Source organism: Canis lupus, chromosome 6, assembly GCF_048164855.1.
Source record: "Canis lupus baileyi chromosome 6, mCanLup2.hap1, whole genome shotgun sequence".
Lineage (NCBI taxonomy): Eukaryota > Metazoa > Chordata > Mammalia > Carnivora > Canidae > Canis > Canis lupus.
This window is the reverse complement of record NC_132843.1, coordinates 16265890-16285371: the sequence shown is the minus strand read 5'-3', so window position 1 is coordinate 16285371 and position 19482 is coordinate 16265890. Positions and strand designations below refer to the sequence as shown.

General features: G+C 50.6%; 1 protein-coding gene and 1 long non-coding RNA gene across 6 annotated transcripts in view; one reads left to right on the top strand and one right to left on the bottom strand.

The window, feature by feature from the left end:
• Nucleotides 1–13445, bottom strand: part of CABLES1 (Cdk5 and Abl enzyme substrate 1) — a 116476-nt gene extending 103031 nt beyond the window's left edge. The window contains exon 1 of the mRNA XM_072829020.1: nucleotides 12512–13445. Within this exon, the coding sequence (XP_072685121.1) occupies nucleotides 12512–13416 (905 nt within the window). The 5' untranslated portion in view covers nucleotides 13417–13445. The remainder of the gene's footprint in view (nucleotides 1–12511) is intronic.
• LOC140635062 (uncharacterized) overlaps nucleotides 13027–19482 on the top strand; it is a 70399-nt gene continuing 63943 nt past the window's right edge. For 3 of the 5 annotated variants that reach the window (XR_012032409.1, XR_012032407.1, XR_012032411.1), the window contains exons 1-2: nucleotides 13027–13150; nucleotides 18995–19090. This is a non-coding gene — a long non-coding RNA (uncharacterized lncRNA). Of the gene's footprint in view, nucleotides 13151–14662; nucleotides 14774–18590; nucleotides 18666–18994; nucleotides 19091–19482 lie in introns of all 5 variants that reach the window. The other 2 variants (XR_012032408.1, XR_012032410.1) reach the window with 2 other exon arrangements.

Genomic DNA, 19482 nt, shown 5'->3' with positions numbered 1-19482 from the left:
TGGGAAGCTGCGCTTCGAATGAGATCCTAGGTGATGCCCAGGGACCACATTCTGAGAACGACTGGTCCGCCGCTATGACAAAAGAACTGATCAAAACTAGAACCGTTGGGACACTTGGATCGCTCAGCAGTTGGGCGTCTGCCTTCAGCCCAGGGCATGATGCTGGAGTCCTAGGATCGGGTCCCGCATCGGGCTCCCTGCATGGAGCCTGCCTCTCTGTGTCTCTCATGAATGAATAAATCTTTAAAAAAAAAAAAAAAAAAAAAAAAACTAGAACTGTTCACCACAGAGTTTAGGTTTTCCTCCCCAAATTCCACAGTGCCCCAGCCACGTAGAGACATGCCTTCGGGCTGTGCACTGGGACTTTTGTCCTTTCCCACTGGCCAGGAAGAGGAAGGCTGGTCCACGCATGCAGAGAACCGGATCCAAGTCTGACTCTGAGACACCGCCATTCTGGTGTTTCCCAGGGTTGCCATCACAAAGTAACACAAGCTGGGCAGCTTCGAGAAACAGAAATTGATTTCCTCACAGTTCAGGAGACTAGATCTCCAAAATCCGGGTATCGGCAGGGCTGGTTACCCCTGAAGGCTCTTGAGAAGAGTCCTTCCTTGCTCCTTCCCACTTCTAGTGCTTGCTGGCAGTTGTTTGGCATATAGATGCCTTGCTCAGTCTCTGTCTCCATCCTCCCTGGTGTTCTCCTCTCTGTCTCTTGTGTTCATGTTTGCCTTCTTATGAAGACACCAGCCCCCCGCTTCGAGGCCTCCCCTACTCCAGTAGGCCTTTAACCAATTACAGCCGAAAAGACCCTACTTCCAAACAAGGTCAACATTCTGAGGCTCCAGGTGGACATGAATGCTGGGGACATTATTCAACCCAGTACACATTTCAAAGGTTGCAGAGGCAGGTGACCCAAGGGACCTCAGAGATTACCGGTAATGCTGCCACTGAGGGGCATGCCCTCCATCCATGTCACGATGACAGGCTAGCATCATGTATCTGTGATGGTCAGAGGCCCCCACTGTCCTCTGGGACCCCTCCAACAGTTTCATCACTGATCTCACCCCCCTCCCTTAGGGAGAAATTTTCAAGCTTCCATGAACCTCCTGATACTCTTCCTAAAATTCTGCAAGTGTAAAAAGCAGATGAACTCCCTAAAGACGAAAATTTTGGGACACACACACCTTAGGTCTTTCTGAAGTGACAACTAGGATGCCAAAAGGGTTAAAGACGGGGCAGCTAGGTGGCTCAGTAGGTTAAGCATCTGCCTTCACCTCAGGTCATAATCTCAGGGTCCTGAGATCAAGCCCCACATCGGCCTCCCTGCTCAGCAGGACGCCTGCTTCTCCCTCTCCCTCGGCCTGTTGCTCCCCCTAATTGTGCTCTGTCAAATAAATAACATTTTCTAAAAAGGGCTAAAAACATAAGGTACTTCTGTATCCATCCTCCTCCTCCTGACCTGCCTCCGGCTGTCAAAAATCCAGCTCTGCTCACACTGCCCCTATTCAAAAGCCTCCCTCCTTCCTCTGAAATAAAGCTCATGTCCACAACTAAGTACTAGTGAGCTGTGCCATCACACTGCCTGCAGCCCCAGCTTCAGGGTCCTCTGCTCCCCCTGTAGGAACAGCTGCCGGACTCTGACCTCTCTTGCTACCCGGGAGCCCAGCTGCCTTGGGCTATAGTTCTCTCCTAGAAGGCAGGCACTGGCCCCACTGATCTATGAACAGTGAACCCACTTGATTGTCCACACAGAGGCGTGCGAACAACCTAGCACAAAGACGGGTGTGGGTTGCTGCCAACCCAATGCCAAGCCACACTGGGAGCCATAGACAAAGGCTCAACTCTAACTCTATTCAAAGAAAGGAGCTGAGGCCACATGCAAAGGGACCTATGAACAGTGAGGGGAAGGGGAGGAGGCCAAACCACCAGAGAAGCACCCAACTGACTCCATGGTCATGACCACATGGGCCCCAGGGGTGCCCCAAGGTCCCTCACACTCAAGAGGATATCCTGCTTAGAAAAGGAGGCTGGGCAGGCAACACACAGACCACAGAATGAGGCTATGGCTTCTGCAAAGGGAGCGAGCAAAGGTGCATCTTCTAGAATTGTCTTTGGAGGTAGCAGTCCCGTGTGTGTCCCGGGCAGCATCTTCCTGCGTGCAGGCCAGATCAGCTGTCACCCTTAACCTCGCCACTTTGCTGCTCCAAGGGTACAACACTGAATATGTGAATTCAGCCCTCCTTGCTTCCCTGTCCCTGAGACATTTTGGCAATGGAAACTGTCAAGACTCCAGTGTAAACAGAGGCAAAATGCAGGCCCTAATGGAAAGGGTATTGTTTTCCTTCATCGCTCTGATTTTACTTTACTACTATTTATGAAATTAAAACAACGCCGCAAATTATCTGTTCAGTGTACCATAGCATGAGCTCCACCAAGGCAAACAACTGTGTTCCAGATGATCTTAGCAGACCCTGTCAAGTGGCTCAACTACTTCTCAACAGACCAGAAAAGGCACAGGGCAATTCTGAGTGGAATTACCAGCTCTTATTTTCACTGATCGACTACCAAGAGCCAAACCTCTGTGAGGTGCTTCATGTTGCATTCTTAGTTTAGTGCTTGCAATATCTCAAAGGCATTATCTCCATTCTACAGATGAGGATGTTGAGGTTCAGAGGGGTGAAATGAGGTGCCTCAAAGTATTGTACGTTGCAGAGCCGTCCAACTCCAAAGCTGGTCTTTCCAGTCTGGACTCCGTTCACCCAGTGAGCTAGGAGGAGGCCCAGCAGCAAGGGGCAAGGAAGCAGGAATACCACCAAACTAGGAGTTGGAGCAAGAGGTTGTTACTGGGGAAATATTCCACAACCAGGCTTCTTGGGCCTGCCCCAGAGGTTATCACGTGAAAATCAGCACCCCCGCCTGCTGAGAGGCACTGGCTAGCCAAAACTATGGCACAATATTTCTTTGTACTTCAGCACACTGAACACAAAATTCCAGCTCTGCCACACACACAGTTCATGACCATGGACCTCTTCGTTCTTAATAGGCTTGACTTCCTATTTTATAAAAGCGGCTACCACATTGCCTTTTTAAACTGGATGAAAATATTATATATGAAAACATTCTGTAAACTGTAGAGCCCTGAACAAGCAAATAGAACTTACATCATCAGATGTTTTGTTTTGTGATGGATAAAATCGAGTCCCCCAATTACCCCCACATGACCTTGGACATCAGTAATCTTCCTTCTTCATTATTTATTCTCCCTCCAAAAGCAAACCTTATTCAACTCATTAAATGTAATACTTAATGAGAACCACCTTTCAACATCAGACCAACCATTTGTCCTCTGGCATGCCAACGTTTGTCCTTAAGCAAAACTAGAGACTTTGCCTGACCTCCAGTTCCTGACCTTCCCTACCCCCTTCCTAAGACAATCAAAGGAGACACCAGGTAATAAACATTGGTTTTATAAATCACCGGGTTAATGAGTAAAGTGCTTTAAAATAAAAGCCAAAAAAAAATAAAATAAAATAAAATAAAAGCCAATGTGCTATGCATCTTTGGCATTCTCGATATTTTACTATTTTCTTCCTGGTTTGTCATCTATCATGGAATTGAACCTAAGTTCAACCTAAGATTGAACTTAGGTTCAATTCCATGATAGTACACCCTGGCCTTATATCAAGGTGGCTGAGTGGTTGAGCATCAGGTCGTGATCCTGGGGTCCTGGGATCAAATCTCGCATCAGGCTCCCCACAGGGAGTGTCCCTGCCTCTGTGTCTCTCTCATGAATAAATAAATAAGATCTTAATCATCAAGCATAAGACCAGGCCCTTTCACACATACACATATCATAATAGTCCAAGTCCTAAACTTCCAGTATTTGCATGTGCTGCTTTACAAGCTTTTGCCTTTGTAACTAAATGTGCAGCAATAAACTCCAAACCACATTAATGATAACCCTGTTAAATATAAACTAGTATGCAATTATCCAAAATGCTAGTACAAACAAAAAGGGGGGAAAAAAAACCCCAGGAAACTCTGATTAGTTATGTGTTCTTGGAAGCTTTTAAAAACCAAACAAAAACAAAAATACAGCATCACAAAGTTTGTAAAAGGGAAGAATGCCTGATACTTTTGTGACTCCTACACGTAATGCTAAATGGTCTGTTTGAGCTCCACTGTGTCTGTGATAAGGCTTGGTTTTTAAATTGCAAGTAGGCTGAAACTTGAGGGGGGTCCAGTGTTTGAGGTGGAAAGTAGGTGGGGGGGTGGCCTTTGGGGAAATTCACAAAATCGTATGAAGGAACAGATTCTTATTTTAAAAAAAAACAAAACAACAAAAAAAAAAAAAACCTCTGGTTTTCAACACTTTCTCTGCTGGTGACATTCTGCACAGCCCCCAGGGGGAGAATGGAACGAAACGATGTGTGGTGTGGTGGTGTGGCCTTGATACACGTGCTAGTAAACCAGCTTGGGGGTTGGGGGGAATCCCTGACTTGTAAAGTTGATGGATTCCCAGGGTGGAAATAATCCCAGCAGGACTGATTCAGGGTATTGACCAGCTCAGATCCCCCAGTTGGTTGTCCTACCACGGTATAGGAGCCAGCTATCACACACTGGGTCTATAGCAGAAACCCGCTTAGAAGCCAGAGAGAAACCAGAGTCGAAGTCCCAACTCTAGACCCCAATTAGGCCTCGGGCAAGTTTCCTTTACCCTCTCCAAACCTCAGCCCCCATAGCTCTAAGACATAGCATCCCTATTCCACAGGATAGCTACATAAATGAAACAAAATGATGCCTGCTAAGTGCACAGGATTTTGAAAGGCACTGAGAACTCCATGCCTGTTCCCTCCCCTCCCCCCAGGCAGGGGTGGGGTGGGTGGGATGGGGGTACAGCTTACATCACCTGACTCACGCCCACAACATTCACGTGCTGAGGTTACTTATTGCAGAACTGAGAAAGGAGGCGGTGGGGGAGGCGGTTTTACCAAATAAAGGGTTGGGGGTGACCGCTGCTATTAAAATAAAAAGACCTAAAAAAGCTGTGGGGGGGAGGGGTCACCAGGATTGCTGGGGAAAGGGGGAGGCTTTGAGGATAAAAGTGCCCCATAGAGGCACTTGACAGGATGAGCACTGGGTGTTATTCTGTATGTTAGCAAACTGAACACCAATAAAAAATAAATTTATTATTAAAAAAAAAAAGTGCCCCATAGAATTTTAAGAGGATCTGTCAGTGTCTTGGGATCAAATTACCTTACCAACAATCAGGGAATGTGGGTTTTGTTTGGTTCTGTGGTTACTCTATAGAGGGAGCTCCTCCACCTTGCTGAGAGCCAGCTCCAGGTCATCACCAACAAGCTCCCCCCCCCCCCCCGCCCCCAACACCCAGAAAGGGGTTCAGCCAAGCAGGTACAGACCCACAGGGAAGACAGAAAGTCAATGCTGAGACAATGCCCTTGGTGCCAAACATGAGGGCTCTGCAGGGTGACGGGTCAGAAATGAAGAGGCCTCTGGGGGGGTTGGGGTGGAGAGTGGGGACTCTTCCCATGGAGAAGAGTCAGAGCCTGGGGTGTCCTGAGGAAAGCCAGCACAGCATGGACATGACAGGCAGCATGGGGGTGGGGTTGGTTCAGGGGGGTTGTGGTGGCTGCCAGAAGGTGGCCACACATGAAATACAAGGAATTTAAACCTGACAGGGTCAGACATGGGTTTCAGAAAGTTCCCTCTAGCAGCCTAGGGACGAGAAGGAGTGGGTGAGTCCAAACAGAAGCCAGGAGCCTCCAGACGGCAAGGGCAGTGAGGGCGGCCAGGGAGGGGCCAAGGGACCAATGCACACCTCCGAGGTCCAGAGTGCTGGGCGAGGGCCAGGGGTCCGCACACTTCTTCTGTAAGGAGCCAGAGAATAAATGGTTTAGGCTTGTGGACCATGTGGTCTCCGCCACAAGGACTCAGTGCTGCCTGGTAGCAACAGGGCAGCCAAAGACAATACAAAAATGAATGGGTGTGGCTGCTTCCCAGAAGATGTTATTTATAAACAGCCCCTGGGCCACAGTCAGGGGACCCCTGAGTTAGGGGAAAGAGATACAGAGGGAGAAGATACAGAGGGTCCAAACAAAGGAAACACACCGAGACGGAGGTAGTATTATTCCCATCTCGCAGGTGGGAGCCTGGTGGTCATGGTCACAAAGGACACATCAGGGCCCTGGGGCCACAAACAGTGCCGGAGTGCCAGGCTCACTCCTATTCCCTCCACGCTGTAAACAACGTAAGGCATCTGGTAAAGCAGCAGATACATCAAAACAGCAACAGAAGTGAGAGAAATCCAGATGTGGCTGAGAAGAGTTTGGGAGGCAGGGCAAGCTCTGGGCCGGACTGGGCTGCTGGGGTCTCAGGAATCTGTGTCCACCCGGGCCCATCCTCTGGGCCCTCACCCACAGAAGCCCCCCAAAAGGCCAGAAAGCCAAAAACCTAAGTGAGGAAGCCACAGGGCGCTAGCAGTGCCCTCTGCACACACACCTCCTGCCCAGTTTGGCTGAGCCCAGGTGAACAAGCGCTCATGAGTCTGCGTCAAGCCACAGTGAAGGCACAGACCCCGGGGCCAGGCCGCCTGCCTCTGAACCTGGCCCCCTGGCCTGCGTGTCCGGGCTCCAGGGACCCTCCGCCTCACAATGGAGGTGAGGCAGGAGTGCTGGCGGATGGTTATACACACCAACTTGCTTAATCCTCATCAAGCGCTTAGGAGAACACCTGGGACATGTTTGGTAAATAAAAATACTGTGTCAAGGCCCAGAGCCAGGTCCCAGGGGAGAGGGCGTTTAGTGAATAACAGGTTCAGCTCTCACCAAGTGCTCATTGGCCCACTTAGGTTATTTACGTCTCCCAACAGACAGGGACCACCTTTCAGGTCTCTATCTCCCATGATTAGCACACTGGCAGCTCATAAGTGAGAGCTGCTCAATGTTTGTTGAATAAATGACACAAGGCAGTAAGTATCCAACCTAGAATTTTCCTCTACTACATACCTGACAAGAGCACCTGCAAAGTCACCCTTTGCCCACTCTGTGACCATGGATTCCTGCCCCTTCATGTCGTTAGGCTGGAATCAAGGTCTACAAAGTGCTTTGCAAACCTGATGACCCCCCCTGAGCAAGAGAGGACATTAGTACAGATCTCTTTCTCAATGGGGTGGTGTCAGTTGCAGACTGACCAACTCATAAGGCAGTGGCTTCCAGCTTGGCTGGTCTCTTCAAGTGACCAGTCCAGTTATGACACCTTCATTGCCAGAGGGAGTATAGCTGAAGGGGTTTGTAAAGCTCTCCCTTACACTGGGGGGAATCCACTCATTCCCTCATTCGTCAGCACACATCCCGCCAACTGGCGCCCACGTTGGACAAAGTGGATGCCACTTCTGCAGCCGATTCTAAGGTTAGGTTACCTACACATCCCGAGCTAAACACATACCTATACCCCGGCCTCGGCGGTGGCAGGCCCAGGGCTGAACCACTCAGAGCCCCAGGCCAGGAAGGGCGGCAGCTCATCTAACCCAGCCCTCTAAGTCCATGAGGAAACTGAGGCTAAAGGTGTAAAGTGACCCCATCCAGGGTTACTGGGCACAGCCAGGGCTGACCCAGAATCTAGAGCTGCCAAGGGCGGACTGGCATTCCTGATGCTCAACAGGTCACCTCACCTGGCCTCACCCACCATTCCTTCCCAGTGTGCTTTAGAGGCCACCTGCCCTGGGCCCCTCTCCCCACCTAACAGCTCTCCTTCCTATGGGAAAAAGTCCATGCAGGCGGAGCTCCCCAGGACAGCTGTAGGGACATGGGACAGAGCCATGCTGCCGCTGCCCAGCCCCCTTCCAAAGGGCAAAAGGTCACACTTGAACTAGCTGCCCTTTCTGGGTATTTGCCAGCGGTGAGCAGGCTTCCGATTTATTTCCCCTTCTGAGTTCACCCACAACATTACAGGCTTTGTGAGTGCACGAGGGAGGGCAGCGGGTGAACCTCGGGCCACTGACCTCAGACCCCGACAGGGCACAGCCTCCGCAGAGTCTTGGGTAAGCGTCCAGACCAGGGCCTGGCCTGCCTGGGACTGCAGCTCTGGCCTCTACAGTTCATGTTGCTGGAAAGATGGCTTAATAACCTGGGTTTGCTTATTGCCGGAGGAGAACAAAGTCCTGTACGGATTTCTAAAATCCAGACAGGTCAGGTGGCTTACAACAGGAACATGGAGTGGTGATGTGCCTCATGTCACAAAGCAGGGAGGTGACAAAGTTGAGGGGAAACGTCCATCCCCTGGTGAGCCCACATGTGTTTTTCTTTTCAGTGAAGACAAGGACTACAGTTACAGCACATGGACCTTCACCCCAATGGGGCAAAGGAGAGGGAGGGGCGGTTAGAAGATCCAAAGCAGCCTGAGCTCTGCCCCAACTGGTCTGAGTGACCTTGAGTATGTTACTTAATATTTCTGACACCTGGTTTCCTTGCTTTTACAACCAACCGGGACAATCACAGTACCCAGTAAAGCCTTCCTTTTCAAAATCTGTGCTCATTTGCATCCCACGAAGCTGTCAGAAATACAGAACTGAGGCTCTCCCAGACCTGCAGGATCAGAATCTTCCCTATTTTTTTTTTCAAGGTCCCAGATGATTCTAAAAATATTTACATTTGAGAAGCCTGGATATCAAGCATTTAGGACACGCCCACACGGAGTCAGCCCTCAGCAATTATGTAAGCCCAATTCACACATGAAAGGGCCAAAGACCAGGCCAAGGCTTTCTAGAGGAATCAGAAAGGTTGATTACTTGCCCAGGATCACGCAGTAACTTCAGAATTTGAACCCAAGACTTGGGAGTTCTTTTGTACCACGCACCCTCTTTCCCATGTAAGAGCTAACTCTCCACCCATAAGGCACGATGCTAACACAGGTGCTGGAAGAAGCAAAACCCTCATGTTTTTCTAAATTAATTCCCAGATCACTGTGCAGGGTCCTCTGTCAGGCCCGGTGGCACACCGCTGGCTCACCTAGGCTCGACTCTGTGCTTCTGGGAGGCTGTCTGCCATTCAGAAGATCAAGGAGGTGGAGCAACCCAGGACTGCTGCCAGAGATGAAATTTCTAAAGTGAAAGGAAGCCTTAAAACACACCTTATAAATTTACACTCCCTTTCACCTATTAACACCTTCCCCATGCAGCTGGCACCACCCAGAGAACACAACGGGATGTCAAGCTAGAAGGCATCTTTTTGGCTTCCCACCTCTGACACCTAGCCAGAGAGCAAACCCCAGCATGTTGGCTTCCCAGGGTTGGAGCCCTGTCCACCAGGCTGGAAGATGCCCAGGCCTGCAGGACACAGTTCCCCAGACGGTCCAACGGAGACAGGAGCAAAAGGTAGGGGCCCAAACAAAGATTAAATATGTGGGGGGTGGGGAGGGATGGCTAAAGAATAGAGAATCACACTAGAATGACTGACCTGCTGTATTCCAAACATTTACAGTCAACAGCTCCAAAACTGTTCTAGGGCCTTCCACATGGAAGGTATCACCATCCAGACTTGGATGTCAAAGATTCGGGTTCCTCTCTCGGCCAACACTGGGTCTGTGGCACAATCTACACATAGGGTGGCTGTGCAGAGTCAATGACATGTATGTCAAATTTCCAGCCCTAAGCACAGAAATAGTCCCCAGGCCTAGGCACAGAAATTTTCCTCTGTCATATTTTAAAGTCTGCAAGTACAAGCAATGATTGGTTTTTACAAGTGTCCAGGCAGAAAGAACACAAAGTGTTTCACGATTTTAGACTGAGAAATTCTGATTTTTATATAATCATAACACACCCAATAGAGGACATCTCAAGTTCATTCTAAAAGGCAGATTTCAGGTTAACTATGGCAATGCTTTCCAAACTTTCATTTGTATATGAATCATCTGGGGATCTTGTGAAAATGCAGATTTGCACTCAAGTAATCTGGAGTGGGGCCTGAGAAGTTTGCATTTCTAAGAACTCTGGTGAAGCTCAAGTTCCAGAGCCCACGCTTTTGAGCAGCAAGGTTCTATGGAATTCCTTAAATAGTAAGAGACACATCCAAGGAAGGTTTAATTTGATTTAAAAAGGACATCCCAAGAGAACACCCATGAAGTAGTATATGGAACCACCCTGGCTAGCAGGGTTTCTTGAAGGAGGACCACCAGGAAAAGCCAATGGCTTTCTTGTAAATTGGCCCTGGGCCCTATTCAAGGAGTTTGTACCCTATATCACACAGCCTAGGCAGGTGGAAGTAGGCTGTAGTGATCATAAAAGCAGCACGCTTCTGACAAAAGTCTCAAAAGCAGCATGGTGTAGGAAACAAAGCATCCTAGAAGATTAAGTTCATGACCACTCCAACAGCTGTGGCCAAGCAAGGCTCTTCAAGGCCTTTCTTAAATCCCTGTTTTACCCATTTACCACCTCTCTGTACATTAAATTTCATGCTGTTTCTGTTGACAGCTGTAATAAAAAAAAAAAAAAAAAAAAGCCTCTTATCAAGTTGCCAGATACGGATAATTCCTAAGTAGTAGGACGAATGTGACTGTCAGGAAGCACCTTATACTGACTGACTCATCGTAATGTGTGTGCTGGGAGGGTGAGGAGATCACTACAACATCCAAGGAGTTCATATTTATGAGACTGGAGATTGAATTCTGGCTATTATTTTGATCAGAAATACTAACACTGGGGCGCCTGGCTGGCTCAGCTGGTGGACCATGCAACTCTCCACTTCAGGGTTCTAAATTCCAGCCCCATGTTGGGTGTAGAGATTACTTAAAAATATAATCTTGAAAAAAAAAAAAGCAACACAAAATCTTCCATATCCCCAGAAATGAGATTCTTGGAGACAAAGTGTGAGGTAATCTGATCTCCAGCTGCTTCTAGTGCAGGAACACATCTGTCTAACCATGAGACACAGGCCAGCCTTGCATACTGGCTTAGAATAACATGTATGTTTAGTACAATTCTTGTCATGACCCCCTGGCCTGGCTGGGCTTACGCTCAAACTACAGAGTCATTATGAACCAGTGTGTGGTATCAAGCGGTAACAGCAAACTGCCCAGAAGCTGCTGAGTGTGCACCAATCACCCAGAAGGGATTCCCCTCTTGTGCACTTGCCCACTAGCGGGGAGATGCGTGCTCTGACAAGAAATGCCAGGGCCAGACTGTCACCTGTGGCCAGCATCGCTAATTCATCCATGCAATCACCACGCTGCCTCTCCATTCCACGCGCCTCCCTGCAACCATGAGCAATCACACCGTGAGGCTACACACCAGGCAGGGTCAAGATTTCACCGTGTGGAAGAAGGAAACTCAAGAGCAAATTTCTGGATGAGCCTGTCTTGTTTTTCCCCATTTGTCCGTTGGGGGAGGAAGTTAAGTTTTCCAATAGGCCACCTTCTTACTTAGGCCAGAAAAAGCCCGAGCTTTTGGGGAGAGCAGTACAGGAGAGAGGCTGTAACAGAAAATGTTCTCCTCCCTCCAAGCCTGCAAAATGTTTCCATTTTAGAAGGGGAAATTAAGGCCCCCAGAGGTTAAAATAACTGAGCCAAGGTGGAGCCCAGGCTAGAAGTGACTTCACAGGAGGCCTCATTAACTAACGAGAGGATACTCCCTCCCAGGAAACAGGCCTGCATTTCTCCACTGCTCCCCACTCGCTTCTTTTCCCAACTCGGTCCCGCTCCTTACACAGACCTAATTCCCAACTGTCCTCTGAACATGTGTTGACAAACTCCAGCTATTTCCTTCAAAATAAGCAAATGTTCATAGTTTTGCTGAGATGCCTAAAACCTGCAGATGACTTAAACTGGCAAATACGAGCTTTAAACGAGCTCTAGCAAATTCATCTTGGATGGGGGAAAAAAAAAAAAAAAAAAAACACCTTCAAGCCCAATTATTCCCAGTCCCCAAACTCGGAAGGCCCGCCCGGTGCTAGGAAATGTAAGGCTTTTCTAGTTCTCAGGAAAGCAAGAGGAAAAGTCCCACGTTTTCCTGGGACACGGGACAACTCTGAGCGCAGGCAGGAACTCCCCTCTGGAGGGGTTCACCGCGTGTCTTCCAGGAGTTCGGGCTCCTACGCGCCGCGCCGCGCCGCCACCAGCCGGACCCTCCGCCGGGCTCTGCGCCCCGCCAAGTCTTGCCTGGCGCGGGGAGGGCGCGCCTCCGGATCCCGACCGGGTTTCTGGAAGTTCGGGATCTCTCTCTTGCAAATGGGAGGTCCGGGTGCGGCTTTGGAACCGACTCCCGCACCTTCCAGCCCGAGCGTGACGCCGCCGCCCCGCGAGGGGGACTCGCGCACACACCTGCGACCGCACACGCCCTGCGGACTCGGCCTCTTTCGCGCGCCCTCCCGGTTCGGGGTCCCGGCCCGAAGCCCCCGGATCCCGCAGGGCGCGGGGAAGGCGGGGGCGGCCCGTGTCCCGCCGCCGAGAGCCCGCCGGAGGGCCGCGGGGGGGGGGGGGGTGCGCGTCGCGTCCTGCAACTCACCGGGACCTCTGCAGCTGCTCCAAGGCGCTGGCGCTGGCCCCCTGGGCCGGCTGCTCCAGGGCGCAGTAGTTCTGCGAAGTCGGCCTGGCGAAGGCGATGGGCAGGATTCCCTGAGTGAACGAGTTGAGGCGACCCCGGCTGCCGCTGCCGCTGCCGGGGGTCCCGGAGCCCAGGAAGGCGGCCGCCGGCACCTGCACGCTGCAAAAGGCATCGTCCTCCTCCAACTCCTCCTGCCCGGCGTTCCCGGGCGCGTCGGGCAGCTGCGGCGGGGCGCAGGAGGCGGGAGGCGCCGGCCGGGGCGGCTGGGGCTGCTCCCCCGACGCCCGGCCCGCGCCCAGGGGGCTCAGGAAGCCCCGGGGCGCCCCGGGCGCGAGCCCCGCAGCGTGGCCGCCGGGGGCCAGGGCGGGCAGCGGCGCGGACTGCGGGGGGCAGGGGCCCCATCCCGCCGCCGCCGCCGTGCCCGCCGCCGTGCCCGCCGCCGTGAGCGCGTTGCAGCCGCCCCGCTCGGCGGCGGCGAGCAGGCTGAGCCGAGTCCTCGCGCCGCAGGCGCTGCCGGCGCCGGGCTTGGCCGCGCCGCTGTCCTCGCCGCCGCCCCACTCCTCGTCCTGCAGCGGCGGCCGGCCGTCCAGCGAGATGTTGGTGAGGAAGGAGAGGGCAGCCTGGCGGCGCCGCGGGTCCATGCGCGGCTTCCTGGGGGGCTCGGGCGGCGGCGGGGCCGGCGCGGCAGCCGCGGGCTGGGGCTGGGGCTGCGGCTGGGGCTGGGGCTGGGGCTGCGGCGGCGGCGGCTGCAATCCGCTGGTGCCCGCGGCGTCGGTGCCCGCGCTGCTGCTGCTGCCCCTGCTGCTGGCGCTGCTGCAGGCGGCCGTGCCGGCGGTGGCGGCCGTGGTGGCGGCAGTCGCCGCCATTGTGTCCGTCTGCGGCGATATTTCCGCGATGCCCGGAGAAGCGAGCGGCGCCCGAGTGCTAAGCGGCGAGCGCGAGCGCCGGTGACCCGGGCTGGGCAGGGCGCGGGGCGCGGGCGGCGTGCGCGGCGGCCCGGCCCCCCCGCGGGCGGGCCATGCTCGGCCCTCGGTGCTGCGGCGGGGGACGCGGCCGCCCCGGGCCACGCGCGCGGCTGGCTCCCGGCTCCCGGCCCCCGGCTCCCGGCCCCCGGCTGAGTCGCGCGCTAGCTCGCCGCCGGCCGGCCACCCGGTGCGAGCCCTCCCCGCCTCCGCGGCCGCCTCGCGGGCTCTGGCGGCGCGGCCCGGGAGCCCGTATTTATAGGTGCGCGCGCCCTGCGCTCGCGCTCCGAAGCGCTCCTTGCAATAACACGGTATCACGTGTGGGGAATGGAACCTGGGAGGAAAACAAAGCCGCAGGCGGCGGCCGCGGAGGCAGGCGGCGGGAGGAGGAGGAAGGGAAAGCCGAACGCGTGGCGGGGCCGGGGTCCGGCGGCGGCGCGGGGGAGCGCGTGGCTCCAGGGGCGCGCGGGGGCCGGCGGAGGGAGGCGAGCACGTTCTGCCGCCGCGCCCGCCCTGGGAATTGGGGGCGCTGGTGGTGCGAGCGGAGCCCGGGGTCGGGGCTTGAGCATGCGGTCCGGGAGAGCTGTGGGTGCGCAGGGTGGGTGCTTGGAGGGACGCTGGGATTTGGCCCACGAGCTTGTTAACTGGACCCCGCGCTGCCCCTGGGCGCTGAGAAGTAGGTCCTTATTAATAGTTAGGCGCGGGGATCCACAGCCCTTTACGTGGACAGCCCCACCTCCAAGCGGTCGCTGAACTATTACGGTTGTGTCTCGTTCATTCCCAGGCCGAGGGGCCCAGGGTACAGCCCCGGGGATCAATGCGCACACACACACACACACACACACACACACACACACCTCGGTGCATAAGAGCCCAGGCGCATCTGAACATCTCCCGTATGGGCGGGCTGATTTACACATCCCCACTCGATGGTGTTGTCACTTTTCATCTCTTAGCAAAGGCCAACATCAATTTTTACTGTGAAGACCGAGATAAGCTATGATGGCCTCACACCCTTTTCCCCCTGTCACCCTGCATATTTAGTGGATTTTGATCTCTTTTTATCCCATATAAACTGGGGAAGATATGGACCGCTACTTTCTGTCATCTTTTAAAATAAACATCCCTTTGTCACCTACCATATCTTAAGATGTGTACCTGCCCAAGGATTCGGTGATGTTCCAGAGCAGCAGACTGGGAGGAGGCAGAGAATGCTGGACCTCGGCCCCAACCCCCAACAAATGCCTGTGTTGGCAGAGGAGTATGTTGGGGCGGGATGGGGGTGGGGGGGCACCGGGAGCGATCTGAAAACGAGTACCTGTTTCCCTATGTGTTTGAGATGACTACCAAATGCACTTTATTAAGCTGTGCGACATCTAAGACACCTCTCTACACTTTTCAGAGGGAGAAGCAATGTGTTTAAGATCAAGGGATTAATTTAATTAAAGGTTTAAATTTAGCCCTGGAACTAATGGGTAACACTACATTGAAATTCCACTCCACTTCAAGTTCAGGAAAGTAAATTGAGTAATGTAGAGCAAATACACCCTGTCCAGAGATGTGCAGCCAACCTGGAGTATATGAGATATGGGTGAGTTTCAGGTTACATTTGCTTAGGACAAACATAGCGTGTGGCTCTTTATTTTTAGGCATTTTTAGGCATTTCATGCCATTTTTAGGCCTTTTTGAAAAAGTGGAGAATGGGAATCTATTTATAGCAGCCTTATATAGCAGCTAAGTCAAAACTCGGTGACCAGCTCTGTGAAATTTCATTAGGAGTTTAGTTGTTTTGTTTAACTACCTTGAAACTTCCAAGTGGCTTTCTTACAATTAATTTAATTTGTGTGACCACTGGCCTGGCTGTGCTGGCAGGCAGTATTAAATGAAAGACACCAACTCTGTTCATGTTAAATACCCGTTTTTTATTACAAAAATGATAAATGTTAATTGTACAACATTTTGAGAATAAGGTAGGTAAAGAGGAGCTTTAATAAAAAAGCATCACTAACAATCTTTTTTTTTTTAAAGATTTCATTTATTTGATTCATGAGAGACCGAGAAAGAGGAGAGAGAGAGGGGGGCAGAGGGAGAAGCAGGCTCCATGCAGGTAGCCCATTGTGGGACTCGATCCTGGGACTCCAGGATCAGGCCCTGGGCTGAAGGCGGCGCTAAGCCGCTGAGCCACCCAGGCTGCCCATCACTAACAATCTCATCTGCTGTGGAGATAACTTCAACTTTTTACTTCTCCTGTATTTTTAAACAAGTCAAAGCATCCTGTTCGCGTCTTGTGATTTTTGCTTGTTATGTTGTGATCATCTTTTCATTTAGAATTTTCTTTTATAGAATCATTTTAATGACTGCATGATGTTCAGTTCGATGGAGAGATTATAATTATTAAACCTGTACCCTATAATAAATATTTAGGTTGTTTCCATTTTTGCTGTTATAAAGAAAGTGGTGATGACTTCCTTTTTCTAAATCTTGCTGCCATCCACTAATATTTTCTTAGGTTAAATAGATGCTGGGGCAAATGGAGCATCATGTTTTCAAGGCTTCCCATCCAAAGGTGGTTCCAATTTGCTTCTTCACACTCCTGCCAGCAATGTCATTTTTTTCTTCCATCTTCATTTCTTTCTCCATCTCATATAACTCTTTGCCTATTTTAAGTGTCAAACATGCAAACTAATCTCAAATATTTATTAAAGCATCAAATAAGAATCAATATCTTATTTAACCTCCACACTGTTCCTGTGATCGATTCTCTTATATAGGGATCATGAGAGATACGGTTTATTGTTTACCTACTGTGTGCCAGCCACAGAATATTTCCACGTCCAACCCTTTGCACCCTGCAAGGAGGGGCGGTGGTGTGTTATTCTCAATGTTTTACGGATGAGGCTCAGTAAAATTAAATAATTTGCCCAATGACATCTAGCTCATAGCTGAGCCAGTACACAAACCTGTCATATCCAAAGACCCATACGTGGTCCTGCGCCCTCTGCTGGTGAGGATGTTTTATGGGGAGGTCCATCTCCAGATTTAATCTTATATTTGAACTTCAAAGTCAACTGTCATGGAAGCAGTACAAACTTTGGAGGAAGAGGATCTGAGTTTCAAGAGCAACTTCTCCAAGCCAGTTCCCTTTGCAGGTTATCCCGAGGTACAAATGAGACCGATTCAGACGTATTTGTAAACCTTAAAGTACTTTTAAAAATGTAAATTGTTGGGGCACTTGGATGATTCAGTCGGTAAAGCATCTGCCTTCGGTTCAGGTCATGATCTCAGGGTCCTGGGATGGACCCCAGAGTCCCGCTCCCTGCTTAGTGGGGAGTGTGCATCTCCCTCTCCCTCTGCCCCTCATCCCTGCTTATACATGTGCTTGAGCTCTCTCTCTCTCCACCCCCCCTTAAATAAATAAATAAAATCGTTTCTAAAAAAGTCAGTTATTATTTCTACCAGCACAATCTGCCTACTCCCGGGTTTATTCCAAATTCACTTATTTTTCAACTACTTAATCACTAATTAAATATTATTGTGGAACAGTGAAACATAGCACCACCGCTCTAGGAAAAAAAAAAAAAAAAAAAAGCGCAGTCCTTTGCCCTTGTGCCCCCTAGAGCAAAAATAGTGGAAAACAAAGCCAAAGCTCAGGGCACATTTAAATAAAAATGGGAGGCAGACTCTGATTAAGTGCTCAAATGAGCAATCCCACTAGTACTGTGAAGGTTATCAAAATATGAGGCAGGACCCTTTTATTTGAAGTGAGGTCCTGCGGGGGAGGCCTGAGGTAAGAGCCATAATTTTTTTTTTTTAAGATTTTATTTATTCATGGGAGACACAGAGAGAGAGGCAGACACAGGCAGAGGGAGAAGCAGGCTCCATGCAGGGAGACCCATGTGGGACTCGATCCTGGGTCCCCAGGATCACGCCCCGGTCTGAAGGCGGCGCTAAACCGCTGGGCCACCGGGGCTGCCCAAGAGCCAGAATTTCAACTGACCTGGATGCTAAGGAGCAAAGGGAAAGGACACCTCAGAGAGAGGAAGTTCTGCATGCAAATTCCTCCCTGGATTTCAAGCAAAGAGGACTGGAACTTGAAATGTAATTCTTGATCTGCCAAGGTTTTTTGTGTTTTGGATCCCCCCACCCCCACCCTGTTTCATATTGCCCCTTTTCAGTACCCATTCTGAAAACTTTTTCTGCATGCATCAACGGTTTTGATTGACATGGATGGGAGTCAATTAGAAAAAGAACCTACAAATAATCACTGACCCTTTAAAAAAAATAATTCTGCAGAACAAGAGGTCTGAAGATTAGCTTAGAGATGACTGTGAAAAAAAAAAAAAAAAAGAGATGACTGTGGATGGCGCTCAGAACAAAAGCCATCTGACACTGTGGAAACAAGGGGCTCTGCTGCCAGCTCAGGTTCTTTCAGACTTGTGATCTTTGGGGGCCCCAGCTTGGGAAGATTATAAACCTTTTGCATGGATTGCTCCATCTGTAAAGGTAGGTTTCATAATATTTTACCTTGCAGAGTTGTGGGGGTTCGTGATCATATAAATTATGTAACTAGCAGAGGATCTTAAGTAGGCAGCTATTATTAGAAAAACGCAAAATAAAAAAAGGTACACACAACAAAGACCAGAGTATCTTAGGTTCCACGTTTTTGTTGTTTTCACTAGTCCTGCCAGAGAGGCAAGACCACGAGAAACTTCAGATGCCACCTTCAGTTTGGATCAGATTCTATTACTGCATGTTCCGTAAAAGCCCAGGCTGCTGCGCACGGCGAGAACTCACACCAGGCTAGTAGGTCTAAAATACAGGCAGAGTGCCTGTGGGAAACTGCTGCTTCCCTTCGTCAAATGAAAGTTCCGTTGCCAAGAGTAAAAGTGGAGAATGCCCAAGACATGGCCCTCAACACCCCGGCTCTTCTCCCTGCAATTACCTTTCCCATGGGGATTTTTGATGGTTTCTCTCGCTTCTCTTGGTCAGGGAGACGGGCAGTGAGTTACGAGGGGTGTCACTGTTTTCCCTTTACAATTTGGCACAGATACTTTAATTTCCTTCCTTAATTTCTCCAGGACATCTGAGACCAAATGCAACATCTAAATTCGACTTGACTAGAAGCTCAGATATTTAAAGAAGAATTGAAGTCAGTGAGTACATAGAGTCACATATAGCAGATCATAAAAGGTGACTTACTCATGGTCCTCATCTCAGTATTTACTAAATGCCAATCCCATGCTAGGTTCTGTGTTAGGCTCTGTGAATACCAAGGAGAACGGAGTGTGATCCTGTCCTGGAGCCCTCAAACTAATGGCAAAGAAAGCTACGTCCATATTGTCACCGAAAATGCATCAGTATTTGAAAGAAAGAGTGTAGGCATGGGGTTCAGCTAAACCCCAGCATACCTCCTAAAACAGAGGTTATTTCAGCCTTTGCCCCTACCACCAGCCACTTAAGACACCCTCCTCTTCCTACACAGGAGATGCCCAGGGAAGATGCATTCCTGCGACTTCCTGCCATAGTGCGATCCTCCAAGTCTCCTTGTCGTGCATGAAGTCCTGCCCTTCCCTCCGTGGTTGGTACCTGCAGACCCTGCCACTGTCCACACCTAGGCCCACATAGGAGCATTTTGCCTCCAGACCCCTCACACTATGCGGAGGACAGAGGGAGAATGGTATTTTACTACAGTCCCTGCCTCGGATGATGTAGGGCCTCCAGGCTTTTATAACTTATATGAGAAGCTGAGAAACATAGGTGATGGGGCACGTCCTTAGACTGTATGAATAGTCACATAAGCCTGTGTTACTAATTTATTAAGGGCAATAGTTCAAGCCAAGGATGGATTTAGGTATCTCATGAATCTGGAGAGATGTGTTTCAGTAAAACCCTTCCTCATATCCACAATGTTTTTAGGGTAGATATCCAAAGACAATAGTGCAAATGTCTTTACTCTTCAAATTCCTCTGA